Genomic DNA, 26,573 nt, shown 5'->3' with positions numbered 1-26,573 from the left:
CATTCATCAGCGCCTTTTCAAACATAATATTTAGGGTTTTTTGTTCAGCTAATTGCTTCTGCTTTTTTCGTTCCTCCACCATGTCTTCTTTTGTGAAGGAAACATGGATAATGGATATTAATTAATAATTGTCACTTTTTTTCTTAGTTTGATGAAAAGTAATGAGAGGAAAACGCTAATGGGATTCATGTTACTGTGTGGCACCGAGAGATTATGTCTTTATCAGACCATACGCAAAAATGAAAAGGAGTGGGTTGGCTTTATATACAAATACAGTAGCTTAAGACAAGGCAGGATGTCATCTTGGAATATTTATCTTGGAGATGAGAGATAAGAAGTGCATTGCTTGGTAAATTAAATGGTAACCTCAGGCAGCTATATCCTTATTATTTTGTTTAACCTTGATTTTATGGTTACATTGGCATCTGTCATGGGCTGGGATCTTCATATATTAGGCAGCAAGTGAACAGTCAGGTTTCTAAAGGTGATAGAAGTTAGATGTTAGTCACATCTCCAAAACATTACCAGAGTTTTTCTCATCAAAGCGGCGAAGTCTTGCTTCAAACACATCAGGCAGGACTTGTGGGGTGTTTGTGCTCAGTATCTACCAAAAACGGTCCAAGAAAGGACAACTGGTGGACCTTCAGGGTCCTTGGGGCACAAGGCTCATTGATGCGATGCTTAAAGGGTCTAGTCCACAATTTAGAGGACTCTAAAAAGATCTGCTCCTAATGTTTTGGTACCAGATAACACAGGACCCCATTAGAGAGGTCTTGGGGAGTCCATGCTTTGAGTGTTAGACAGGAGGTTTAAAAGACTGATCGCTTTATGCTGACTGATCTATGTTGTTTAGCACCTTGATGTTTAACCAAGATGTTGGCTTAAAGGGGACATACTATACATATTTTACACAAGTTACAATAGAACTATGGGTGATTTATATAAAACATATTCTTGATATACAAAACAAGTTCTTTGCTCAAAATCACTCTCACATAAACAGATCTCACCAGCTCAGTTCACACCAGTTGTAGTCCCTTTCAGAATGAGCCGTTTAAGGGCCACTCCATGTATACGCTCAACATTTACCACACAATAGCATTAGCTTGTGCTAAATGGTAAAACACTAACAAGCTGGTTCACACTTATCTGTGATAGGAGCACAAAACTCATTATTTATAATTGCTTATATCTCCCTCATTTCCGACGACACTGGTTCAATCCTGTGTGAGGAGCGGTGTGTTTATTTATTTTTTTCTTTCTTCTTGAGTTTACCTGCTTTGAGATCAACTGTTCTGCAATTGGGTTCAACAACCCTCTGGGCTGGAGAGCTACTAGTCTGTAGCACTCCATCCCATTACACTTCATTTTCCAAAAAATATATATTTCTTTGTGGCCCGCTACTTAATGGCTTGGAAAATATCTGGCTTGCGGCCAAACTTTATTGCTGACCCTTGTTCTACGCACTTTTCCTTATTGTGACATCACAATAAGAGAGACGTCCAAGTGGCTCAGAACTGTGTTCTCTGAAATGATTGTAATCCATCCATCCAGTACTTTTGGAAGGGATGAGCTGGGGTGTTGGGAGTGATGTAGAGTGGTGATCCAACATCGTGGCCTCCCTAACTCTCTTGTCTTAATTTCAGGATTTCAGCAAATAATGAACAAGTGTCTGTTAAGTGTATTAATTTATACTACATCTCAATAACAGTTCTCTCACACAATCTTGTTTGCTCCTATTGACTGTAAGTTTCCGTCCACCAGTCATTAGCTTGTGTATGAGCACTAGAGGTTTCTGGAGATTGCTCCAAACCTCCAGACCCAGTCTTTCAATACGTAGTTTTATCTCAGTGACCTAAGCTCACCTCACCTATAACTCCAGGCCTCACTCAGCACTCACAGACCCTCAGGTCTAACCCAGCACCAGTACCCAGTATTTCCAGATCCTCAGGCCTAGTCTGTAACTTTATGATGTGTTTTACAAGAAAACAGGCACTGTGTAGACTTGCTTAAATAAAATCTCTGTTGCCTGTGGGCTCCTCTGAGAGAACTTTCCCTTCATACAGACTGAGTCAGCCTCTCACTGTTTCTGATGTGGATGATGGAGGAGTTTTTTCCTGTGAGTGAGCTCCTGCTCTCTCCTGACACGAGGTTTCTGCAGATCACTCACAGAAGTTAACGTTTTGGAAATAAGCTAATTTAAGGATGTTCTGGGTGATCACATAATATGTATATATCACATGTTCTGGGTGATCCACACTACAAAAATAATACTGTGGTCCTATGCGTCTTCAAAATAATCTCCAAAAGAATCAGGTAGGTCTTGTGGGGTGTTCCCAGTATTCAGTGTATGTGTATGTATGTATATATATATATATATATATATATATATATATATATATATATATATATATATATATATATATATATATATATATATATATTCTTTAAATTGAAAACCTCTGGAATGTAATCAAGAAGAAGATGGATGGTCACAACCAGCAAACCAAGCTGAACTGCTTGATTTTTCTGCACCAGGAGTGCAGGCATAAAGTTATCCAAAAGCAGTGTGTAAGACTGGTGGAGGAGAAAATGTCAAGATGCATGAAAACAGATTAAAAAAGCAGAACTCTTTAAACCTTATTTCAGACATTAATAATTTCCTGCAAATAAATGCTCTAAATGACTATTTTTTTTTTGGAGTTTGGGAGAAATGTTGTCCGTGGTTTATAGAATAAAACAACAATGTTTATTTTACTTAAATATACCTATAAATAGCAAAATTAACTGATTCAGTAACTTGAGTGGTCTTTTTTTTTTCAAAAGCTGTATATATTCATTCTTTTTTTCCTGATCCATTTTATACCGGATATATAATGATTACTATATTGTAATATAGCACCTGCTTTGCAAGTCCAGTTCCAGTCTTAATGACCGTTTATAAATGATAGTAGAAGCAGATGTGTTTTTCCAGGGCTAAAGACTGGGTTCAGCTCAAGCCCAGTTGAGCCCTTCATCCATAAGTGGCTGTGTCCTCTGGAGAATCCACACATGCTGTTTACCCATGTTCTGTTCATACAACCGGTCCCACTTACACCTCCTTCAAACACACACACACACACACACACACACAGTTTAAATACTGTTCTTCTTCTTAACACTCGCCCCCCCCCCAAGTGTATTCAGCTCATACTGTTCGACCTGGCCTTTTGTGTGCGCCAGCCTCGCGTGACTCTCTTCACTAATTCAGCGCTTATATGCGTCTAACCCTTCCCGCCCTATTTCCGTCACTTTACCCCGTCCGTCCGAGAGTGCTTTTAGGTAAGAAAGGACGGAGAAGAGCGGAGCAGGGGGAAGAGAGCCGTCTCCTGTGGGAACAAGCCGAGCAGCATTGTCATGTGTTTTTCTCAGTCAAGGTCGGCAGAAAATGTCAGAGCAGGTGTGTGTCTGTCACTGAGTGGCCTGCCAGTGCAGCCCCTGAGCTCCAGCACGCCGTGCTGTGACATTGGAGCAGACGCACATGACTCCTTATCACCCCTGTTCCTCATAAACCCACTGCTCACAAGAAGCTCCCTCACAGGGCCTGCTGGACAGAATCTGTTTTGTGAGGTCTGACTGGCTAGTGTGAGGCATTAGCGTCTAGCTTCTTTCCTGCATTAAGTAGATTATAAATAAATCCTTAAATTAAGAAAATATCAGATAGGCTGATTAACAAATTCGCAGTGTAATGCTAAAATTTTTCATTTCCATTTTTGCATGTTTTTAATCTTTACTATAGTGTGAAACTGGCTGTTGACCTGTACACGAAGAATCGTTCAATAAAATTGACATTGACCGCTGCCACTATGATCAGGAGATCGCCATCAGTTAGAATCCAGTTCATGTAGCTTGTCATCAGCTGCTGGAGCCCTGAGAGAGCACAATTGGCCTTGCTCTCTCTCTGGGTGGGTAGATGCCGCTCTTTCCCCGCATCACACCAAAAGGTGATGTCCATTAGCACAAGGCGTCTGTGAGCTGATGTATCGGAACCGAGTCGCTGCGCTTTCCTCCGAGCACACTGTGATGCTACTCGCCAATGCTACATCAGCAGCTGTTTGAAAAGAAGCGGTGGCTGACTGCACATGTATCAGAGGAGGCATGTGCTAGTCTTCACCCTCATGGTGTGTTGGGGCATAGGTTGAGTCCTAATGAGTGGGTTGGGTTATTGGCCTTGTAAATTGGGAGAAAACGGGATTGAAATTAGATATAAAAAAACAATTGACATTGACAAGCAATGTGAAAGACACTACATGGACAAATTGTTTTGTATATTACATTCATTTTTGTACTGAACACAGGTTGAAAATAGAGAGCTTAACCTGGTTTTATTGGAGTAATTTTGGAGGATGCTTCAAAATTATGGTATCCATTATAAACTTTACTGGATGGAACACTATCATTTCAGAGAATACAGTTCCACTGCTTTCTAAGATCGTTTAGCCCATCCCTGATTGTGGTAACTAATCTGAGGCAGGTAGCACTAGCTGGATTGTAGGCTGATGAACAATTACAGAGCAGCGAATATGAACTGATTTTCAGTGTGAATAGTGGCAAATGACTCAGACAGATCTATCTATAAACAGCCTTACAAAAAGGAGAGAGAAAGAGAAGTTAACACAGACATGAGATCTCCTATAAGATACAGATACATTTTATTTTAGATGGAGTATAGTCTAAATCTGAACATTGGTGGTGTAAAAAAACAAACAAAAAAAAATCTTAATTGGTTTCACGAAACTTTCGAATACCTCTGGTGTTTCAGAGTAATTTTTATTGCCTTTTTTATTGAGTTCTTGTCTTTTTTTAAATAGATTTTTTAATACCTGCACTGGCAATTTAGGGGCTGCTAATGCTTATTGTGATTATTACTACTATTATTATTATCAATGCCAAGTATTTAAAAAGATTGCCGTTTCTATAATAATAATCAGCACACTTCTCAAGAACCCTTGAGATATTGTCCTTCTTTCCAGACTGTTTTGTCTGCGTTCTCTCTAAGAACAGGTTGTATTGGTTAGCTCACCCCAAACACTCCAACCAGGCATTTCTTTGATTCTTTAGTGCACTCACTGGTTAGCTGAGGAGTGCTGTTGTGTATATGAAGGCTATGATTTTAATGCATCAGACAGGCAGAATGCTACAGACCAAATGCATTAATTGTGGCCTTTCAAGATCTGTTAATTGAAGAGGCTGAAACCATGATTGTGATTACTGTACGATTAATAGTATAATAGTATAAGCCATTTATTCCTTAGTCTGTGTGTGTATATGTGTTTGATTTGTACTGTATCTGGGAGTGGAAACTGGGTTGGAAGGTTCTGCTGTTCATGCAGATAGTGTATGCTGTGGGCAGGTATGTGGTAAAACCTGTAGGTAAATTCTGGCACAGCCTTGTGGATTTGATGATTCTTCCACCAGATATGCATTTCTCGGAAGATGTAGGTACGTTGTGTAACAGCTTGTTTTGTTCTGAGTCAACAGACATAAATCAATGTTTTCAGATGTTTACAAACCCGCTTCTTGGTTTTGGTGTAAAGTTATAAAGGCGTAAAGTTGAGGGAGATAAACCTCAACTTTAAATCCTCAATGAAAATAGTTGCACCCAGAAGGAATCCACCAACAGGAAAGAAACTCTGTGGGTAGCCGTGCCAGGCTGTCATTAAGTCACTGGCAGAAAATGTGGGTGATTCTATTGGACACTATTATCACTCTTGCAACACTATTGATAATATTATTCAAGCTGCAAAAGCAGGATTATCATAGGACACCATTAGGAACCTCTACATCTCCATAATAAAGACTTCTGGCATGTTGAGAGATACATGTACACCCTACTTCTGTATGTATAGCTCAATAAATATGACCAAGAGACCCCCACATCAGTCTGAATTTTTAAATCATTTGTTGTTCCTGGTAACTTTTTATCTTCCTTTTGTCACATCATGCTTCGACACTTTTACCTGTGTACAAATATTTTTGCAACCATTTTATTTGATGACTGAATTTTGACCTATTCTAAGAGGATTCTGATATTCTGAACTGGTTGCTCTGAATGAGTGAAGCTTGTTTTCAACCCTTTTCAGGCCTTCATAGGCGAGCAGTCCGCACTCTCCCCCCAATCATGTGGCTCTGATTGTGGTTGAGTATCTCTTTAAATGTGAGGTCCATTGTCCTCCCTGCTGTCTAATCAGTCTTGACAGCTCTGACTAACAGAAAAAGCCTGGGAGGCCTGACGCTTCAGCCTCATGTATGTTTGTTTTGCAGCAGTGCTGTTTCAGACCAGTAGATGGTGATATTTATCTTCAGAGTCTGAGCTTTGGAGGACTCCACTTCATGAGAGCGCTTGTTCTCGTTGTTGCGCTCTGTTTCTCTCTCCTTTTTGTCTCTTTTACTTTCTTTTGTGTTCTTCCTTCACTTCCTTTACTTAACTTTCTCTCTCTTACGCTAAGTTTCACAAGCTATTTTTTTTACTAGCATTGCTTTCTCTTAATTTTTTATAACACAATCAGCTTCAGCAGTCACTCTCCCATGTGCCCAAGCTCACTCAAACTGGTGTGGGTGTCTGGGTGGTATAGACAATGCCAGTCAGCCAGCAAAAGGGTCACGGCACCAATTCCTAGACTTTTGAAGATTGCAGAATTGTTGATCCACATCGCGTGATTAGCATCCTCCCCTATTGAATGAGAGTTGTCCAGACAAGATAATGTCACCAGAATGTCACAATCTGTCTGCTCCTGGTGTGGCGATCCTCCACAAGTGTCACATTATGCTTACGCTCAATCCATTGATCACAGGCGAGAGCAGCTCTCTTTAATTGTGGCTGCTCTGTACATCTATTAGCCGTTTTGGTGATGGAGAAGCAGCTGTGTGTGCTCAGCTTGCTGCCGGTATTCCCAGCATTGTGTTTTTGTGAGTGTAAGTGTGTGTGTGGGAGGGTGTATGTAGGCCTTGCTTTGTGATAGTCCTAAGAGACAGTGTGTATTTGTGTGTGTGGATCAGACGGGCATCACAGGGTGGCAGAGGCCTCGTCAGATTGGTGGTCGTAGTCGACAGCATGGTGTTTCTGCTCCGTCCGTGTACGCAGTGTGAGCAGTGGGTGCGAGCGCCGGCATCGTTGCTATTAGTGCTGTTTCCATTTGACTTCAATCAGCTAATTGGATGTGAAGGGTGGTAGTCCCTTATGTGGAAATGAAGGGCAAGGATCCATTGGCAGTGCAAGATTGCTTTGTGTTTATCTCCGTGCCTCATCAACGCTGTGGTGCGCCGTGGCATTGTAGTATTATGTGTCATTGTTCATTTTAATGTCTGGCATGACTACACTCTTGCTCTTTTCCTATCTCGTTTCTGTGGGTGATATATGTATATTTCTTCGCTGTCACCTTATGTTTTGTCGCTGTCAAATGAAAAGCATGTATCTCCAACAAGGTGATTACTCTTCACAGGAGAAGGTAAAAATATTCAAACTTTAAAAAGAAGTTAATATAACCTGTAAGACAGTGTTCTACATTGTTCTGTTTATTCAGAATTACTTACACAAATGTAAAGAGCAGCTCCAAATTGGTTATAATGATAGAATGGTATTAATAATAGATTTGAAGTTAATAGTGGACCAAAATAGGGATACATGTCTTATGTTGGATATCAGCAATATCAAAACCATATCTCTAAAATTGTAGGTTTTTTTTTGTTTGTTTGTTTGTTCCACCAATGTTTATTTTATTAATTAATCAAGGATTGTTACATACATCTATCGATACTTAATACAATATTTGTTTGACAAGGTTAGTTAGAAGAAAAGTTAAAAAGAAGTGAACAATAGCCCCCCCCCACCCCACCCTAAAATTGGTTTTACAGGACAAGGGAAAATAAAACATTTTAACTTTCAGTTAAGTGATTTATTTCAATGTCATTTGGCAATATTTCTGTTGATGTGTTCATCATGAAATTTGGACAAAATATATTTAAAAAAAACGTTCAAAATGGAAAAACATATAAACCCATGCTGTGTGTTTATTTATATACATATTTCAGTATTGTGTTTACTTTTGTATTTATCTTGTATTATTTGTATTGTATTGTTTCAGAAGATTAAAATTTTTAGAATTTTTGGATTTTTTTTTCCCCACACCTTCAAATTTTAGTCTTAGAGGGTTAACATTTTCTGCCTCTGCCTTTTTTTTTTTTTCTTTCTTTCTTACCACTCAAATCATCCCAAACACATTGGTTGATGTTGAGATGTGGACTCTGAGGTTGTCAGTGTGTAACACCAGTGGTTTGGGTGGGATCTCCACATCCTTTCAGTACATTTACTACAAGTTGTCTCCTCAAAGTAGATGGATAGACACATACGTGGAGGTTTTTTAAGGTTGGAGTGAAGCTTTAAATCCTCAAGGAGACTGTGTTTGTGGTTAACCAGGTCTTGTTGTTCGGAGTCCCGTTTTCTATGTATCTGTCAATTTGGTTTTCTTATTTGAAGGTAATAAACAAATACATTTTGTAGTTTTACAATGTGTGATTTTTTTTTCTTCTTCAAGACACATGGATCACTAAGATGGTCAATGATGGCTATAATGACTGTGACTGTAATGAATGTATGACTATATTGTACATATTGAAACATTGTGGTTAGGTATAAATCAAAATCTTCATTTGGCAAAAAAACAAAAAAAAAAAGATCCGGCTGTTGTACAGTTGTGTTGTACAGTGTTCTGGAATTGTGTTGAAATTTCTCGGACCAGTAGAAATGATGCAGAATTACGTGGAATAAAATGTAATTTAATAATCTATTTTTTGTCAAGATTTAATCCAAATGCAACAATATATTAAGAAACTCTATTATATTTTTCTTGCTTTGTTACCATTCTGAAGATGCTGTTTTGGAGCATTTCTTTTGGTCCATGTGTCATAAAATTGTGATAAAGTGTAAATAACTTCCACAATTCACATTATAACAATGAAAAAAATGAACAAAAATGAAAAATGATTTTATATCTGTGTGTGTTTTTAGTTTCTGCGTGTGTGTCTGTGTGTGTATGTCTCTGTGTGTGTGCGCGAATCTCTTCTCTTTTGCTGCTCTGAGAGATGTGTAGACTGTCACACTGAATGTCATCATTGACTGTAAAAGTAGCGGGAAAAAAAAGAAAAGCCTCAAATTACAGGAAAGCAGCACTGCATTAAAGAACAAAGGAGATCGATGGCAGTACATTAAACTTTATGCGATGGGGGGGGAATCAACTAATTAAAATTGATTACTCTTGCTTTGTAAAAGTGTTTCTGAATTAAATTATTGTATGAAAACATTTTGACCAATTGAGGAGCTGAGGAAGTATCCATTACTGGATTGCTGCTGGAGTATTTGCGGTGAGCTGGCCTGAGTAGTTTGTTGTGCTGGCCGTGGTGCTGCTTTATGAATCCTGAGTGCCACTGTTTCATCTGTGATCACCTTTCCCTCCCTCTCCGTCACCCCGGACCTGTCTGTTCAGGCCTTTTACCTGAATTAAAAGGTATTTGTGAGAAATGCCTGGCCTTTTTGTCTCTGTGAAAGTGACATTTGGTCCGGGGCGGTTTGCGATTTATACGCCTCTGGTTTTTATGAATGCGCTGCGGTTGCATCTGAATGACCCGTCAGCTGGCCTGCCTGATTCGGTAAACTGAGCTATTAATAGAGTTCCTTAAAGCTCAGAGTGAGCAGTCTGAGTGAACGGGCCAGGTGTTTGCATTGTGGCGGTAAAGGATTTCTCACTTTTTGGTGACTAGAGTGGAGAATTGAAAAAAGAACTTGGTAATACGATATGCATCACGATACAGGGGTTAGGATTAAATCACAATATCCTAAAATACTGTACACAAGGACATATATTGCGATAGCTTAAATGAGGGGTGTGGCATATTGTATCGTACCCAATTATATTAACATTTTTAAATATCGTAAACAATATTATACACTAAAATAGTGCTGGGCAATTTCACAATTAATCCAAATACAGTTTAAATGGAGTAATCACGATTATTGCATGCAGACATTTTATCCTTTTAATATAAAATATACGAAAACACAACTAATTTCTGAAGTGTTTATCCGTCTTACCTTGGTTATGGCGCCTCCCACAGACCAACTCGCGCATATTTTCTAAACATTACGCTTAGTCCAAGCCCAAGTTCCAGCACTTTAGACACAAACATCCGGTGGGATAAAGCATATATTTAGCTAGAAATTTTCCGGTGAGGATCTGTGATTTTGTGAGCAGGTCAACCTAGTTTTGTACCATTTCTTTACCATTGTAGTTTGATTTTTAGTAGGGGTGAAAAATTGATTATAGTCAAAAATCAGTTTTTTTGGTTTTTGTTTTTTAAATTGAAGATTCTTTTATTTGGCCATAATCGTCCAGCACTACCCTGTTTTTTGCTGTTTTTAGCACAAGTTTTTATTAGCACAATAAAAACACACTGTTTTTATTTCCTAGTATATATATACTACAGACAAATTATATCTGCCCAGTATCATTTATTTTACTTTAATTCTGAATGTATGGAGATATTTGGAGTGCGTTATTAGTGTCATGACATTCTGGACGATTGTTTTCTGTTACAAATCTGGAAAAAAAATAAAATAAAAAATCGTATATATCGCCAAGAGTATCGTTATCGCAAAAATACCATGAAATATCGTGATATTATTTTAGGTCCGTATCGACCACCCCTAGTTTAAATCTAGTTTTATATAAACTGCCACCGTATCGTAAACATACTGTCATGTTTTTTTAAAATCTGAATAAAAATGAAAATAAATATTTACTATTAATGCAACAGAATACAGTACTGTTATGTTAGAGGTTTAAACACAACGCAAAATGATTACATCTAAACTAATCAATAAAAATCAGTGTTTTTGGAAATTAATTCAGTATTGCAAAACTAAATATTACAAGACTTTATATTTATATTCATATATATTCAGTACACTTCTGCTGGTGACTGTAGCTGTTTTTAGCTGGTTTGTAGCTGGTTTACTCTATAAGCTCTGTAGGAAGTTCCACTGCCTCAGAAGAGCCACACATCTCTCTTTTTAATGGCTTTTCATTAAATATTGATATTTTTCCCCCCATATCAGTCCTGCAGTGAGCACCTTTGCACCTGCCAGGCTGATTCTGGTGTTTGTGACCTGCTGGGCTCTCAGCGTGAGCAGCTTTGAGCTGTATTCTAGTTTACTATTTAAATGTATTTTTTTTTCTTCTTGGTGTACAAAACATGCAAATATATATTGTTATTGTTTTGTCCCAATCACATTCCCTTAGTTTTCTAACCACTGGATTGGAATAGGTAGTTTACTGTGTTACTGTGCCTTTAAGACATATCTTGGTATATTGGTATATTTGTCAGTCACCTCTATTTGATAGCCTGTCCTGTATTGTGTATTAATTTATAAAGCTGTTCTTTATAACAGTAGCATATCTTAACTGGTTGGTTGATTGATTTTGAAGGCTGGGAAATAAAATGTATATGTATGTATATTATCCACTTTTTAAAATTCAGTTAATTCAAATTACTGTTTTGTTTTTTGCAATTTAGTTTTCTAGCTAAAATAAAAGGCATCTTGTTTTGATTAATATCATCCTAGATTTACAAGTCTTATTAAATTAAAACAAAGCAAAATTAAACATTTGTCTGAATGCTGAACTCATTTATTTTGCAGGTTTTGATACATTTTGTCATTTTTTTCCCACCGAATAATTGCAAAAGTACAACTTTGAAAATGTTTATTGAATGCTGAACCTTTTTTAATATCTCAGCTGGTTGCAATTTGATTGCATCATCAAAAACGTCATTGTTCACTATAAATTATTCAGTCTTTCTAATATATTCTGCCATTTTTGATAATAATAAAAAAAATGCTTTGCATCCCTATTTTAAGCATATGGCTTATTTTATACAGAGATCTTACCAAGACAGGGGTATTAATTGCAGGTCTTTATCACACTGAACTATAGGTTTATCTGTATCCTGACCTCATTATGAATGATTTGAAAGCTGTTGACATATTTTGTGGTGTCCCACAGGGCTCTGTTTTAGGGTTGCTGAAAGCGATGCTGATTGAGACATTAATGTAGATATGAGAGTGAAGAGCTGAATTGTGGAGAGATGCACAGGGTTTATAGGGCTTTATAATTTCTGCAATGCAGAAAAACACTAGTGGAATCACAGGATTGAGGGAATAAAGCGTTATTCAGATAAAACAGAAATATACAGAAAAAAACACACTATCTGCTAGATGAAATCTGTGAATTTGTTCTTTTAGTATCTGTATTTACTAGGGGCGTCACGGTTCTCTAAATCCTCGATTCGATTTTATTTCCGATTTTAGGGTCACGATTCGATTTGATTCTCGATTTTATTATTATTTTTTTTTACAGCAGAGAGGACTATGCCAGTTTTAGATTAGTCTATGGTCAGTCATTGGTTTGATTAATCAAATTTACAATATCTTATTTCAAAAGATGGGCTTGATATAAGTGATGAAAAGTGATACAAGTGATCCGTAATACACCACATATAGTCAAATTTAAATAATTTAATTAAGATATATATGTAATGCCATCTAGTGGCTTTTTTGGTAGCAGCAGTGTGCACTATTAAAACAGCAATGTGCAACATAAAATAAAACAATACAGGAAGTCATGTACAAAATAATAGAACAATTAGAGCCTTAACAAACTGAACTCTATCCTACTATAACAGTTAAACATGAAAAATAAGACTTTAAGACTTTTTCGGCCCATGAGAATGACTTTTTTTCTTTAACAAAGGTATATTATTAACTTTATCTGAGAGAAAGATGCTCCTTAAGGTACCAAAACTGTTTACATATTTGAGGCTAGACAAAACAACTGTTATTTTTATATTTTCAAATTTTGCTTTAAGAAGATAAGAATGTCCACATTCTCTGGAGAAAGAGCTTCTCTTTGAGCAGTCACAATGTCCGTGGCGTCGGCTACAGTGTGCTGCGCCATTTGCGTAGCGCGCATGTGCTTGCGTAGCTTAGAGGGAGGGATCGTCGATCATCTTTTTGACTTCGAGGCTCGAGACCATGACACAATTTCGATCAATTTCGATGAAATATCGAAATCATGACACCCCTAGTATTTACTACAAATCGTTAAATGCTTCTGTTTTTGTGTTAGGACGTTCACATGAGGAACACTGCCGCTACTTATGCCCCTTGTAGAGAAATGAATAAACTACAGATGCGTTGAATTAAGGATTTAAGGGAATTACTGAAAAGATGTTTGCTGGTTTGAAATAGGGATTTGCAGCAGACGATTTAAGTCGGAAATTGCACTTTTATTTATAGTTATAAAATATGTCATGTATGTTTTTTTGCTACTGCTAAATGTAATTGCAGCTATTGTTTATTTAATTCCATTTATTTTCTTGTTACAAACCTGAAAATCATTTGACAAAAAAGGTTTTAAAAAGTAAAATTCCAAAAAAATATATGAATTTGCCAAAAATAAATCTTTAAATAAATGTATAAGTTTTATAGCACTTTAGGTTTAAAGGGCTGAGAGTCACTGGGTGCATTGCATGTCAAAGCGGGCCACCCTGTTAGGTTTTTATTTCTCTCTCTCTTTTACTTGCCCGTACAGTTAAATTGCGTAATACTCTGTTGATGTCATCTTTGATAGCCCTGCCTGAAGGGCTGAAATTGTCACATATGTTATTTTTAAACCTTTGCAAAGCACACATCAATGAAATTTTCCACTCTGCAGTTTTGTTCATAGAAATGTTCATTCTGACCTTTAGTTGCAGAGGTTCAGAGCATTCAATACAAAAGGGCCACCGTCGTGATTTGAATATCCACAGTCTCATCTGCCTAAGCTCACAAGCTCAATACACACCCAGTAAACGGAAAAAATGTGTGGCCTGCGTAACCATCAGCAGTGGATAGTTTTTATTTATTTATATCTCTACATCCTCAGTGTGACCTTCTAGATGTGTGTATGTGACAGAAAGAGTGGTGGGACGTTTTCAGGTAAAAGCTGAGGACAAAGTAAGAATCGTAATAAAATACAGAATCCGGAAAAACCCAAAAGAGATTAAAAAGAGGGCGGTGAAGTCAGTTGAGTAGTATCGGGTTGTGTATAGGTTGTTGGATAGGTTTCAGAATTGTAATTTAAATGAGTAGAGGTGGTATTAGGGTGTAGTAGGAGCGTAACCGTGCAGTTTAAGGCGTGAATGTTATTGTGTTGTTTAATAATAATAATAAGAATCTCAGTAGTATAGTAATCTGTCTAAATCCACGTGTAAACTTTAGTGACATCCCATTCTTAAACCATAAGGTTTAATATGATGTCAGCCTACCCTATGCTGCTGTATCAGCTTCAACTCTTCTAGTAAGGATTTACACTAGGTTTAGGAGTGTGTTTATGCCTTTTTTTGTTTGTTTTTTTTTGTTTTTGTTTTTTAAAACTTTACTCATTTTCTCCCCAATTTACACGGCCAATTAGCCAACCCACTCATTAGGACTCCCCCTATCACTAGTGATTCCCCAACACCAGGAGGGTGAAGACATGCCTACTCCGACTTAGCATTGCTGAGTAGCATCGCAGCGCACTCAGAGGAAAGTGAAGCGACACGGTTCCGATACATCAGCTCACAGACGCTTTGTGGGAGGAGAGCGCCATCTAACCACCCAGAGAGAGCAATGCCAATTGTGCTCTCTCAGGGCTCTGGTAGCTGAGGGCAAACTACATAAACAGGATTCAAACAGCGATCTCCTAATCATAGTGGCAGTTCTTTGCCCTCTGTACCACTCTTTATGGTAGTTTTTGACCATTCTTCTCGAAGCGCATTTGTGAGGTCAGACAGTGATGTTGGATGAGAATTGGGTTGATGTCAGGACTCTCTGCTGCCCATTTAAGTTCTTTCACACCAAAATCTCTTGGTATGCTGAAGCATTAAGAGTTCCTTTTACTGAAAATAAGGGACCGAGGATAAATGAAAAACTGACCCCAGTCCAGTGAATGTGTGCTTTAAAAAAAGTTGGGTTCAAAATTGCTAAAATGATTAAATTGTGTGAAAAATGCATTTCTAGATTAATCAAATTTGTGGACACATTAACATTTTAACAGCGCTAAATTAAAAATGAAAAATTCAACGGCATCTTTTAAAACTGCCACTAATTAAGCAATAATACCTGAGAGGGAGTGCCATAACATGTAATATTAGCCAACAAGGGAACAGTAGAGAAAATTTATTGCGAATATATATTTGCGTATGGTGATATAATTTTTAACACACTGTTAAACATTTCTACTATAATTATTTTGTCATCTTTAGATGAATAAAGGTACATCAGACTATAACAAATTGGCCTATGGTTATAACACATATAGGTGTCTGTAGCCTGGCAGTGTAAGCATGTGATAATGGTTGATACTGTTAATATTTCCTCATCATTTTGGCCATATCGTCCAATACTACTATATCAGATCAAACTGATCTATGAAGCTTGTGAGTCCTTGATGTAGGCCTGTACGATATAAAAAAAATTTACATTGCAAATGCTCTTTTTTATGCAATATATATTGCGATATTAAATAATGCAGGGCCCATGACGTCACCAACCCCGCCTCCACCCGCGTGCTGTCTCACATCCAGACCAATCAAGAGCGCCCTTTAATCAGGCATTTAATGGCTTTTTAAAAGATAAATAAGGGTTAAAAGCGTAAATTCAGCTGTAACTGGAAATAACTGCGCAAAACTGTGCTGGACTGAGGTGCACAGCTTTCAACACATGTCCACATTTACAAGCACGTGCTCAACCATGTGGATGAAGGCCATGCGGTTACCTCGTGTTTACTCCTGTCCCGCCCCTCGCGCTTCTCAGGCAGCACAGCCCGTCACTCACACAGATACAGAGACAGCGCTGTGTATCTACCTCTTGTGTCAAGAACCAAATCATTGCAACATGACTCGTTTGACTTAATTGCCTTAAGTGACATCACACATTCTGCGATGTTACTATTATGCATGCGCACATCACGATGACGATACCTTAATGTTTGGGTTTGGGCACATTTAATACTTATGTTCTATTACACAGACACACACACACATGCGCACACACTCTTTTACACACACACGTAGAGTCAGGTGTCATTTCTCTTCACTGCTCCCACGAGGGCCTCCATGCCTGCTAAAGGTCAGTTTAACTGGAAAAGATGTCGTAATTAGAAGGACATTTGGATTAAAGAAGGACATTTGATTAAAAACACCATTTAGTGCATCAGCCAGTCAGGAGATAGAAGGAATGTATAATTACATCAAAATCCCATTCCGCTCTTTTTTTTTTTCTCAGGGATTTGGAAAGTGAATGGTTGCACTGAGAGCATCTTAGACAGCATCTCTGTTATCTATGAGAGCAGTTAATTAATATTGAAAGTCAGCTATCCTCTCTTCCTTTTCTCCAGCACTTTCTTTCTCTCTCTCTTTCTCTCTCTATCTTACTGTCTCTCTCTCTATCACTGTTTTGAAGGAATCCGAGACCATCGTAACACAATTGCACCTGTCTCTATTAGCCTTTTATTATATCAGGGCTGCTTCTCTGCAGATGTACATGGCAATTTGAAATGAATTGATTCACACTGAGACTGGATCCTAAGACTGGCTAATGATTTCCTTTTAGCTTCTCTTACCATTTCCTTTTAGCTCTGCTGATGGCCCCCACCTACTGTCCACTCTGCTGTCCTCTCTAAAGCTGAGGTAATTACTGTCAGCAGCCCAACAGCCTCAGTTCCTTCATCTCCACCTCCAGTGTTTGGTTTTCCCCAACAAAGCTTGCAGAGTTTACTCTTTTAACTACTACTACATTTTTACGAATGGCACTTTGAGAGAAAACAATATTGAATAAATGCTCAATAACTGTTTTATTAATTTAACATTAATATCTTTATTGTACTTACACTTTTTAGATTCTTTGTATGTGAATTCTTTTAAACCTTGTTTTTTCTTTTGGTCTTTTTTAATTATAGCTCTGTATAGATCTGTAAACTAATCCATAGATTAGGAACTGCCTGATTTTATAAGTTTAATGGCCAATTCCTATACCTGAATCAATAGTCGAGTCGAGACAAAAAATGAGAGACCACTTGAAAATGATTATTTTTACCAAACTAGAAACCACTGGAATATAATCAAGGAGTGGCATGAAGTTATCCAAAAGCAGTGTGTAAGACTGGTGGAGAATGGTAATTTCTGGTAATTTCGTATTTAGGAGTATTTTTTTCCTCTTCAGTAACACATTCACAGTTTTTATATCAATATATCAAGTCTCTCAGAATCATGCCCTGCAATTCCCACCTAAATTGATCAACATGAAGTATTACTTCAGGGGATGACTTGTTTTTCGTTTCAGTTCTTAATATTTTTGATGTAATTACTAGTTTAAGGTCAGTTGCATTTTATAGATTTTTAGTTAAATTTCTGTTAAAGACAGGATAAACATATACACAGCATATATACAGTTTTTTTTTTGTTTTGTTTTTTTTTATAAACAAAATCCAGTACCTGGTCTACTCTTCACTAGTCTTTGCTTAAGATTTTTCTACAGGAAGTCTCCATTTTATGTGTGGTACTTAGATGGCAGTATTTCTAAGTGAAACAGCTCTTTTATGGTTCAGCATGGGTTTTACAGTTTGTGTACATTTCAACCAGTGGAACTTTACCTGCTTTTGAGAGAGAGAGGAAGTCATTACATGAAAGCGTTCAGACTCTCAGGTATTTTCAGTCTGGCGTGTGCACAGCCAAAACCAGGGTGCATTTTCTTTTATTTTACACCATCTCTGACTCTTATGAATAGGTCCGTACCATTTTCTCTATTTTACCGTAAATCTTACCATTCTTACCCAGTTTCAGGTTATGTTTTCAGTTTTAAACCGGTGAAAATGATTAAAGAATGTCTTTTAAAGTGAGTCTAAAAGTGAGTGGAATCTTATCTTCAAAAGAGCCTGACTTTGTTCAGTTTCAGTCAAAAACTCTCCAGGTTTTGGTAATGAATTTCATTCTACTTTACCAGATTCAGTTACTCTGCTGACTTGGCCAACAGGGCTTTTAGATGAACCAAGAGCTATTAGGAAAAAAAAAGCCTTGTGCCAGAAACATGTATATTTGATTTAATGTCTTTAGGTGTTTTTACATGTTAATTATGTAGATTAGGGCTGAAATATGTAGCTGAATTAGACTGTGGTAATAAAATCCTGGATTTAATGAGCTGTGATCTTTACACAGCTAATTTCCTAGACGACTAAATTCCTTTGGTGATTTGTTTTTATTATTGATATAAATTTGTATAAATCATAATTGGATTTAATAAAACTTATTTTAAGCAAACAATTAAGCAAAACATTTACACCACCAAAAAATAAGTAAATCTCTTACAAATACATATATATATATATATATAGTGTATAGTGTATCAATTACAATTGCATGGTATAGTTTTTTTTATATGTAATCGTTTCCGTTCTGATTGGATAAAAAGTAAACTTTTATGCATGTGATGGTTTTTATATTGTATATATTGTCTTGGTTACAGTATGTCACAAAATAACTGTCATTTTGTTTCATGATACTTCAAAGTCAAGTCAAAGTCAAAGTGGTTTTATTGTCATTTCAGCTATATACAGAGTACACAGTGAAACGAAACAACGTTCCTCCAGGGACCATGGTGCACATAAACACAGTGTAGACAGAACAATAGTGCAACAGTACAGAAGTGCAGACAGACAATACAACACAATACAGACAAAGAATAATAAATAACAAGACAGTGTGCAAATTATGCAGTGTGCAAAAAGTGTGCAAAAAAGACCAGTGAGGTAGTAATTACCTCTATTACACAGTGTGCAATAGAGTCCAGTGAGGTAGTAGGGTTTTTAGTGCTTTCCATTTTCTGGGGTAAGTGGGGTAAGAGTGTGTGTGCATGTACAGAAAAACCATCAGTTCAGTCTCTGCAGTTGAGGAGTCTGATGGCTTGGGGGTAGAAGCTGTTGCAGAATCTGGTCGTGCTGGACCGGATGCTGCGGTACCTTCTTCCCGAAGGCAGGAGGGAGAACAGTTTGTGTGAGGGATGGGTGGGGTCATTCACAATGCTGGTTGCTTTGCGGATGCTGCGGGTGGTGTAAATGTCCGTGATGGAGGGGAGAGAGACGCCGATGATCCTCTCAGCTGTCCTCACAATACGCTGGAGGGTCTTACGGTCAGAGACGGTGCAGGTCCCAAACCAGGCAGTGATGCAGCTGCTCAGGATGCTCTCAATGCTCCCTCTATAGAAGAGTGTCTATCTTATTGCCTGATTTTTGCCAAATACACAACCCTACAGTGTTTTCACCATTTGGGTCATGTTTTCTAATTCATGTACTTTTTGCAAAACTTGAACATTTAAAATTACAAAAGTAAAACTACTCAAAATATGTTCTGTATAGTGAAAATGTTAGCAAATAGAATAAAGAAGCTTTATTGTTGTTGCTTAAGAAAGTGCAATGTGGAAATTAATAATCTAAAGTGCAAAGGCAGTTTATTCTTGTTGTTTTTGACTTGACATGAATAGTGGATTTCTTTTTTAGTGCCACATAAAACCAAGAGCTATCTAACGAGACATAGAACCATTTTTACATTTGAAGAGTTTTTCAAGTGTTGCTATGGTTCTGTATAGAACTATTGTTTGAAGAATCATTTAACTATATGAGGAACCAAATAACAATTTAAGAGTAATTTTTTTTTATATAGTTTTTTTATTATTTTATTATCGTTCTATATAAATCTGGTACCTTGAGAAAATAACCTTTAAAGATGTCCCTTTTAATTGGTGAATTATCTTTATTTTCTATCTCAACCACCAACTAATTTCCTCTTCATTGCCCCAGTGGGGGAGTCTTCTGCCACAGTTTAAAGACCACAGACCTCCAAGGAGGAGGTTTCTCTTTTAAAAGAGATCTTACTGATCCTCCAAAGTTGGTCTAAGATCTAAAGCCACACCCTAAACGACGCCATACATCCATCTTGAACAGCGGCATTGTAAATAAATAGGTTTGTTTTCTGTAAAAGCACAGAACATGGGTGTAACAGACAGACGTGATGGAGGATGGCAGATCGGGTGGCGTTATAATAAGGGCTAGCTTTTCTTCTTCTAAATTTAAGGTAAGTGTGAAGGAAAGTGCTCTATTAAACTGTTGTCCAATCCAAACTCAATAAGATGGCCGTATGATTTGTGAGGTCCAGTCATCAGGTTCATCGTGGCGCGGTGTCTCGGGGCGTGCAGCGTAATGCTGCTCGGCCCGTGTGATTGAGTTTTCGCCACTTTTTAAGTTGCGCCTGACACTCGATCATTTATCTCATTTGTAAAGATTATTGGTTAGAACAGGGAGCACTTTCAGTGCATTAGCAATTTTAGCCTTACAAGAAACACTAGAAAATAATGGTTATTAACAAAGAGTATTTACTGGTATTCAGCAAAGCAACACGCAGCCACCTTTTTAATTTAGGTTAATATTTGGCCTGTCCAAGCCAATGTGCCTTGTACCGACTTCCCGTGATCCAGAGCCCCCCCTCCCACCCCACCCCCTTAAAAGCACAATCGTGCGCTACTACCTTACACTATGAGGGGGGTGATCTATACGTCAATAACTAGACAAGACTAAAATCTGCGCAATGTGGTTATAATTGATTGAGATGTCTGAGTGGAACTTGCATAAAGCAGCTATGTCATCTGCAAAGAAAAGCACTTTCTTCTCCCTGTAGATCACAGGCAACACTCCCAGAAAATAAATGGACATCTGCCTCATTTGTTATCCCACTTTAGGTTTCATCCTTTAAGCAAGTGTTTACAAGGATGCTGGGATGTGTCCGCTGACGGTGGAAGTAAGCGATAGTCTCAGTGCAAAAAGGATCATGTTTCAATTTTAAGAAATAGAGATTTTAAAGAGAGAGAGAGGTCTGACCATACGTTTCAAGGCATATACAAAATGTGTTCATTGATTTTTCTTACAGATGTTTAAACTCAAGCAAACACCTAAAATGTTGCAAGAATCCTGCAAATTTAATGTGCATTTCTGTACAAAAAAATATAACTCTTAAAAAAAAAAAATTGGTAAAAAAAAAATATTTCTTCTTTATTTTCTGTCTTATTGAAAACCACACCTTAGAAACATATACATTTTTTAAGTTTTAGCAAAATTCTAAACTATTGTTTTGCAAAAACTTAAATGGCTTTATGCAGGAAATCTGTTTTAAGGCACGATTTTAATTTTTTTAAAACCAACCAAAAACCTATGTGAACCTTTTCCCTACAAAACCTCCTTCTCAGGAGAGCCACTTTTTCCACCCACAAAAACAAAACTTTATATTATGCTAAATGTACATTTAAAAACTTACCTAAAAGTTTTCTTATCTGAAAAATGTTTATGAAGAGGCTTTGGGTGAGATTTGCTTAAAATTAGTTTTAAGAAATATTAGGTGTATATATGTATGCATATATATTACGACTTCTACTTTATGGTAAACTTAATATTGAAGACATTAAAGCGCTACATAAAAATTGTACTGTAAATAAAGAGTTAAAGCAGAAAATGTTTTATACTTTAAATTCTTCTAAGTATAACATTTATCTTTGAGGACAGATCTGCACTCTTTTGGTATTTTAATCTCCGTGTCTTCATGAAGTAGAGTCACCTGGAATAGTTTTCTCAGCATCTTGAAGGAAGGAGTTCCTGGAGGTGCTGAACAATAGTTGCTGCTTTTCCTTCATGCTGGTTTAGGTCAGGGGACACCTTTTTTTTTGTTTGTTTACTATGCAGAACAAAGGGATGTTTCTTGTATTTGATGAACCATTTCACCAGGCAAATAAAACAGTATAAGAGAATAAACCTTTTTTTATTTGCCATTGTTTTGTTGTTACAGATTATACAGAATGATGTAGTGTTGTTTTGTTATTGGTGGTTGTTTTTTTTTTTGTTTGTTTTTTTTTTAAAGGTAATGGGAAAAAAAATCATACATTCTTATTGTATTCCGTTTAAATGAATACTGAGTGTAAGCCTCACCTATTGTTGTATTGTTTGGAACAGTTCCAGCTCTGTAACCTGACGCTTTATTGAATCATTTCACGTTAGAAGCGTTTCAAAGCAGACCTTTTGTGTACTTCAGAAACATGCCGTTTTTAGTGTTTTTACTGTAACTGCGCTCCTCAAGCATCCGTTGGGGTTTTCACCACAAACACACACACACACACACAGGGTTATCTGCCTATCACAGCGCAGGTTTCGGGTGACTGAGTTCAGGACGGCTCTGGTGAGCAGAGCTACAGGAATGACCGTGCTTTTGGTGTAACCCCTGTGCACTGTAAGCAGTGTGACTGAGAGAGCAGGGTTTGGTGGCCTCCTGTGCGAGAGTGTGTGGTTATTGTGTTGTAAATGGATATAGTCATATATTTTTATTCAGGAAATATTAGCATTTTCGTGGTCAGCATTGGGCCTTGTGCTCTAGATCTGAAGATCTGTTATTTTCCTTTAGTCTTTGTTTCACTTACATCAGCCCCAGCAGCACGGAAAGAGACACTAAGCTGAAATCAATATGATGAGTTTTGATAGGAAAATTGTGTCCCTGTTGCACTCCGCCTCGATTTGTCTTGGAGGAGTTACGCCGCGGACGCTCGGCCCGCCTTACCGTTATACATGGTCCTCAGCCCCCGTTTTCAAAATGCAATTCTTTAGGATTGGACCCGGTCTTTAGTATATGCAATGCATTACCTAAAATGAATTACCGCAGACAGTGTGCTCAATCACTTTTTATCTTTTACCGCTTAAAGAAAAAAAGAACAGTAATCAAAACCTTTCAACCTATTAGAGGGATGACTTTTACAATTGAATCACAGGGACCGCAGGTGCGATAACGAGTCGGCTCGGCTCTGGTCTTGAGTGTGCGTTTCCACCTATCTCCTGATGTTATTTCATGTTTATCTGTTCTTTAAAAGCTCCACTTTAGAGACCCCACTTCACATTCATGTAGTAATGCTGTCTAAGGAAGCAGGCCTTTTTTAATTCTGGCGGAAAGCACGCTAAAGTGGCAAATGAAGGGCCATCTCAGAGGAAAACACGATGGAATCGATCCACACCTGCTGCACTTACAACTACACGTGTCCTGATGATATTTAATTTTCTAGTGCATTAACACGCCGTCATTACAACATGCAGCCCTGCTGATTTGATCACAATGCATTTTCTTCTTAAAGAATCGCTGAAGTTTTCAGCCAGGTATTCTGCAGTTATTAGATACAGATGGGCACTCCAGCATTAAGTATAGATTTTCAGTCCCTGCACACTTAAGGCTTGGAGTTTGTCTTAAAGAGGATAATGGCAAATTAAACTCCATACCCCATTTATTCAGCAAACCTTGATGGGATAATTTTATAACTGCTGATTCACTCATTTCCCAGATTTATCTCTAAAGTGGTTTGGTGGTCTGGCCTCTGCAGTGAGGGGTAGTTTCTCTAAACTTCCTGCTATTGGCTGATGATGTACCTTGGGCTTTAAGCTATAAGACATGCACAGCAATTGTCTATGCAAGAAGGATTCCACTTTTCTGGGGCATTTCTAATGCGTTTATGAGGAGAACACTTTACTGTAGCTTATATTATTCAGGAGCAGTCTTAAACATTAGACACAAAAGGGATACAAAACAAGATCTCTAAGATTGTTTCACTTTTACAATCATGGTCAGTTATGAAACCAAAAGTCCTTTTTTTAGGACTAGATATAAGAACATTTTATATTTACTGTTTTTAAGTCGAGCCAAAGCAAATAATTTTAATGTACAAACATTTCAGAGAGAAATGACTTATTTGGGAAAGAGTGGTTCAAATCATCCTTTCTGACATTAATTATGGCCTTTAACTGTTGTTCTGTATTAGGGGTGTGCCATATCGTATCATATGCAATAATTTTGCCAACATTTTGAAATAACGATATTATGCCCTGAAATATCGTGCCATATCACCCACCCCTAATTATCACATGTGCGTACTACTTTTTTCACACTGTTCTCATTTCCCGTTTTATATCTACTAGAGACAGATTATATCTGTCCAGTATCATTTATTTTACTTTAATCCTGAATATATGGAGATATATGGAGTGCATTATTAGTATCATGACATTTTGGATCATTGACTTCTGTTAAAAATCTGATAAAATTGTTTTTTGTTAATATCTCAGTTAGGGATGTCATATCATATCGTATGCAATAAGAAATGACATTTTTAATTTGTTGCAGTAGTGTATTCTCTAAATAATTTTCTTTAATTCTGTGTTTTGTCATATCGCCAGGAGTAAAAAATACCATGAAATATCGTGATACTCTTTTAGGGCCATATCGCCCACCCCTACTTCATCCTAAAGACTTGCATTAAATCTTTCATTCGTTTTATTTTTACAGATCGCCACAGCAGTGAAGTTCCTGCAGAACCCCAAAGTTATTCAGAGTCCGCTGGCGACCAGGAAAACCTTCTTAAAGAAAAAAGGTGAGTGCCATCGTAAATAATTTTGCACAGAAACGAGTCTCACAATAACAAATGAATTGATTCATATCACTCGACGTGTGGCCGAAGTGAATAATGTCTGAGAGACATCGGCCTAAGATGCTCATCTGCTGAGGTCATCTGCTTTTAAGGGTGAAAGGTCGATGCCACGGTTGCATGCCCCGAGGGGTCAGGTAGGGGTCGATTTTGCTGCAGAGAGCTTGATCCCAGCTGTGGGGGATAAATGACCTACTAGTTGGGACGCTTCTTCGGGATCCAGAAAATGAATATTGACAAACTCCTCCTGTACTTTCAATGGAATTGTCAATTATGCTAGCTCCCAGCATTTTAAGGCTTTTACTTAATTTAGCTGTTATCATAAATATTAAAGCACTGGAACGCGCCGGAACATTTTATCGACCGGCGGGCCGATGTGTTGTGAGCATACATATGCATTCACTCTAAATTCAGAGCTGTTTAGGTGTTTATCAATATGTGGGTTTGATGTATGCCACACCATGCGTCAAAGCACTGTTCACTAATCTTTACTGCCGAGTAGAACGTGAGACATGGACATGACATTCAGCCTCAGTTCAAGTGCTCAGAAGAATCTCAGAAAGAATTAGAATAAAGCATAAAGCTCTTAATACAGTGCAGTCTTTATTGTATAACCTAAAACATATTCATAATCTCTTATGGTTTATCGTGGATGTGGTTTATCTTGTCTAAAATGCTGTTGTTTAACTAAATTCATTTATTTATACTCTAAAATTGTCTATCACTATAATGTTCCTTTTGTGTCTGCAGCAAAGTTGTTTAAATATTGTAAAATAAAATGTAAAATGTGATGTAACTATACATTTTTTCTAGATTTATTCTGATTCAACACATATTAACTTATATAGAGAAATGTTAATCTTAAATTTTAAAGTACTTTTTTTAATCATTTTCTGTATGTTTTCTTTAATGTGGTGTTTTTTTGTTTGTTTGTTTGTTTGTTTGTTTGTATATATATATATATATACCATGTCCAAGGTGTTCAATATATATATATACATCATGTCCACCATGCTACCTGGTCAAGCCGAATAATTATTGTAAAAGGTTAAATTGCAGGATTAAAAAATATCTGTATTTTAAAAAAATTATCTTTTTTTTTTCCAATTTAGGAATTTTAATTATTTATTATATCAAAATCCAAGAGTTCCTGTCCACCCTGTCACATTGGAATAACCCCACCCCTTTAAGAAAGTAAACTCTGATGTTAGTGACATCACAATCTTAACTCGGAAGACATTTGCTGCATTTTCAGGAATTGTTAATATTATTTATGCCTAATATTTATCATTTTGTCTTCAAACATAGCTTGCAGTAAAGCTTAAGCTGTCTGTCCTCTCTGTAATTAAAATAATTTCAGAAAATTGAAAGTAATTTTTTTAAACAGAACAAGTTCAGCAATTCTCTTTATTTTTTATTAAATTCACATTTTTTTAACGTTTTTTTACACTTTCTCTGTCATCCTGTCATGCACCTTGTCAAGACAGGGTGGATAAAAATTAAAATTTTAAGAGATTATGCTCAGAAAATCAGACTAATGTACTCGACGTTTTATAAATATAAATGTGATTTAAGTATATATTTTTTTAAAAGGTATGAGATGCCAAAAGGCCCAGTATTCTGATTACACCTCTAAAGCATTCCCATTTTGTAAGTCTTTTAAAACTTGGATCTGAAGCTGAAGTCCCCCAAAGGGAAGTCTGTTAGAACTAAAATAAACAAGCTGAGGAAAGCTAATGATATCTGAAGATGTTGAGGGAATTGTCCATGTTTTTGGCTGTTGCTCTTCACCTGTCCTAAATGTTGTTTTCCTTTGGAATTAGGCTGATAGTTTGTCCTTACAGGAGACCCCAGCCTCCCACAGCAAACACTGCAGATACTAATCTTTTCATAACACCAGCCATTAGCTCGC

General features: G+C 37.2%; 1 protein-coding gene across 2 annotated transcripts in view; it reads left to right on the top strand.

The window, feature by feature from the left end:
* pex14 (peroxisomal biogenesis factor 14) overlaps nucleotides 1-26,573 on the top strand; it is a 114,024-nt gene that overhangs the window by 27,741 nt on the left and 59,710 nt on the right. For both annotated transcript variants that reach the window (XM_049486517.1, XM_022676940.2), the window contains one exon: nucleotides 24,523-24,607. In XM_049486517.1, the coding sequence (XP_049342474.1) occupies nucleotides 24,523-24,607 (85 nt within the window). The remainder of the gene's footprint in view (nucleotides 1-24,522; nucleotides 24,608-26,573) is intronic.

This window comes from Astyanax mexicanus, chromosome 13, assembly GCF_023375975.1.
Source record: "Astyanax mexicanus isolate ESR-SI-001 chromosome 13, AstMex3_surface, whole genome shotgun sequence".
Taxonomy (NCBI): domain Eukaryota; kingdom Metazoa; phylum Chordata; class Actinopteri; order Characiformes; family Acestrorhamphidae; genus Astyanax; species Astyanax mexicanus.
The sequence above is the reverse complement of the archived record's forward strand: the minus strand, read 5'-3'. Positions and strand labels throughout refer to the sequence as shown.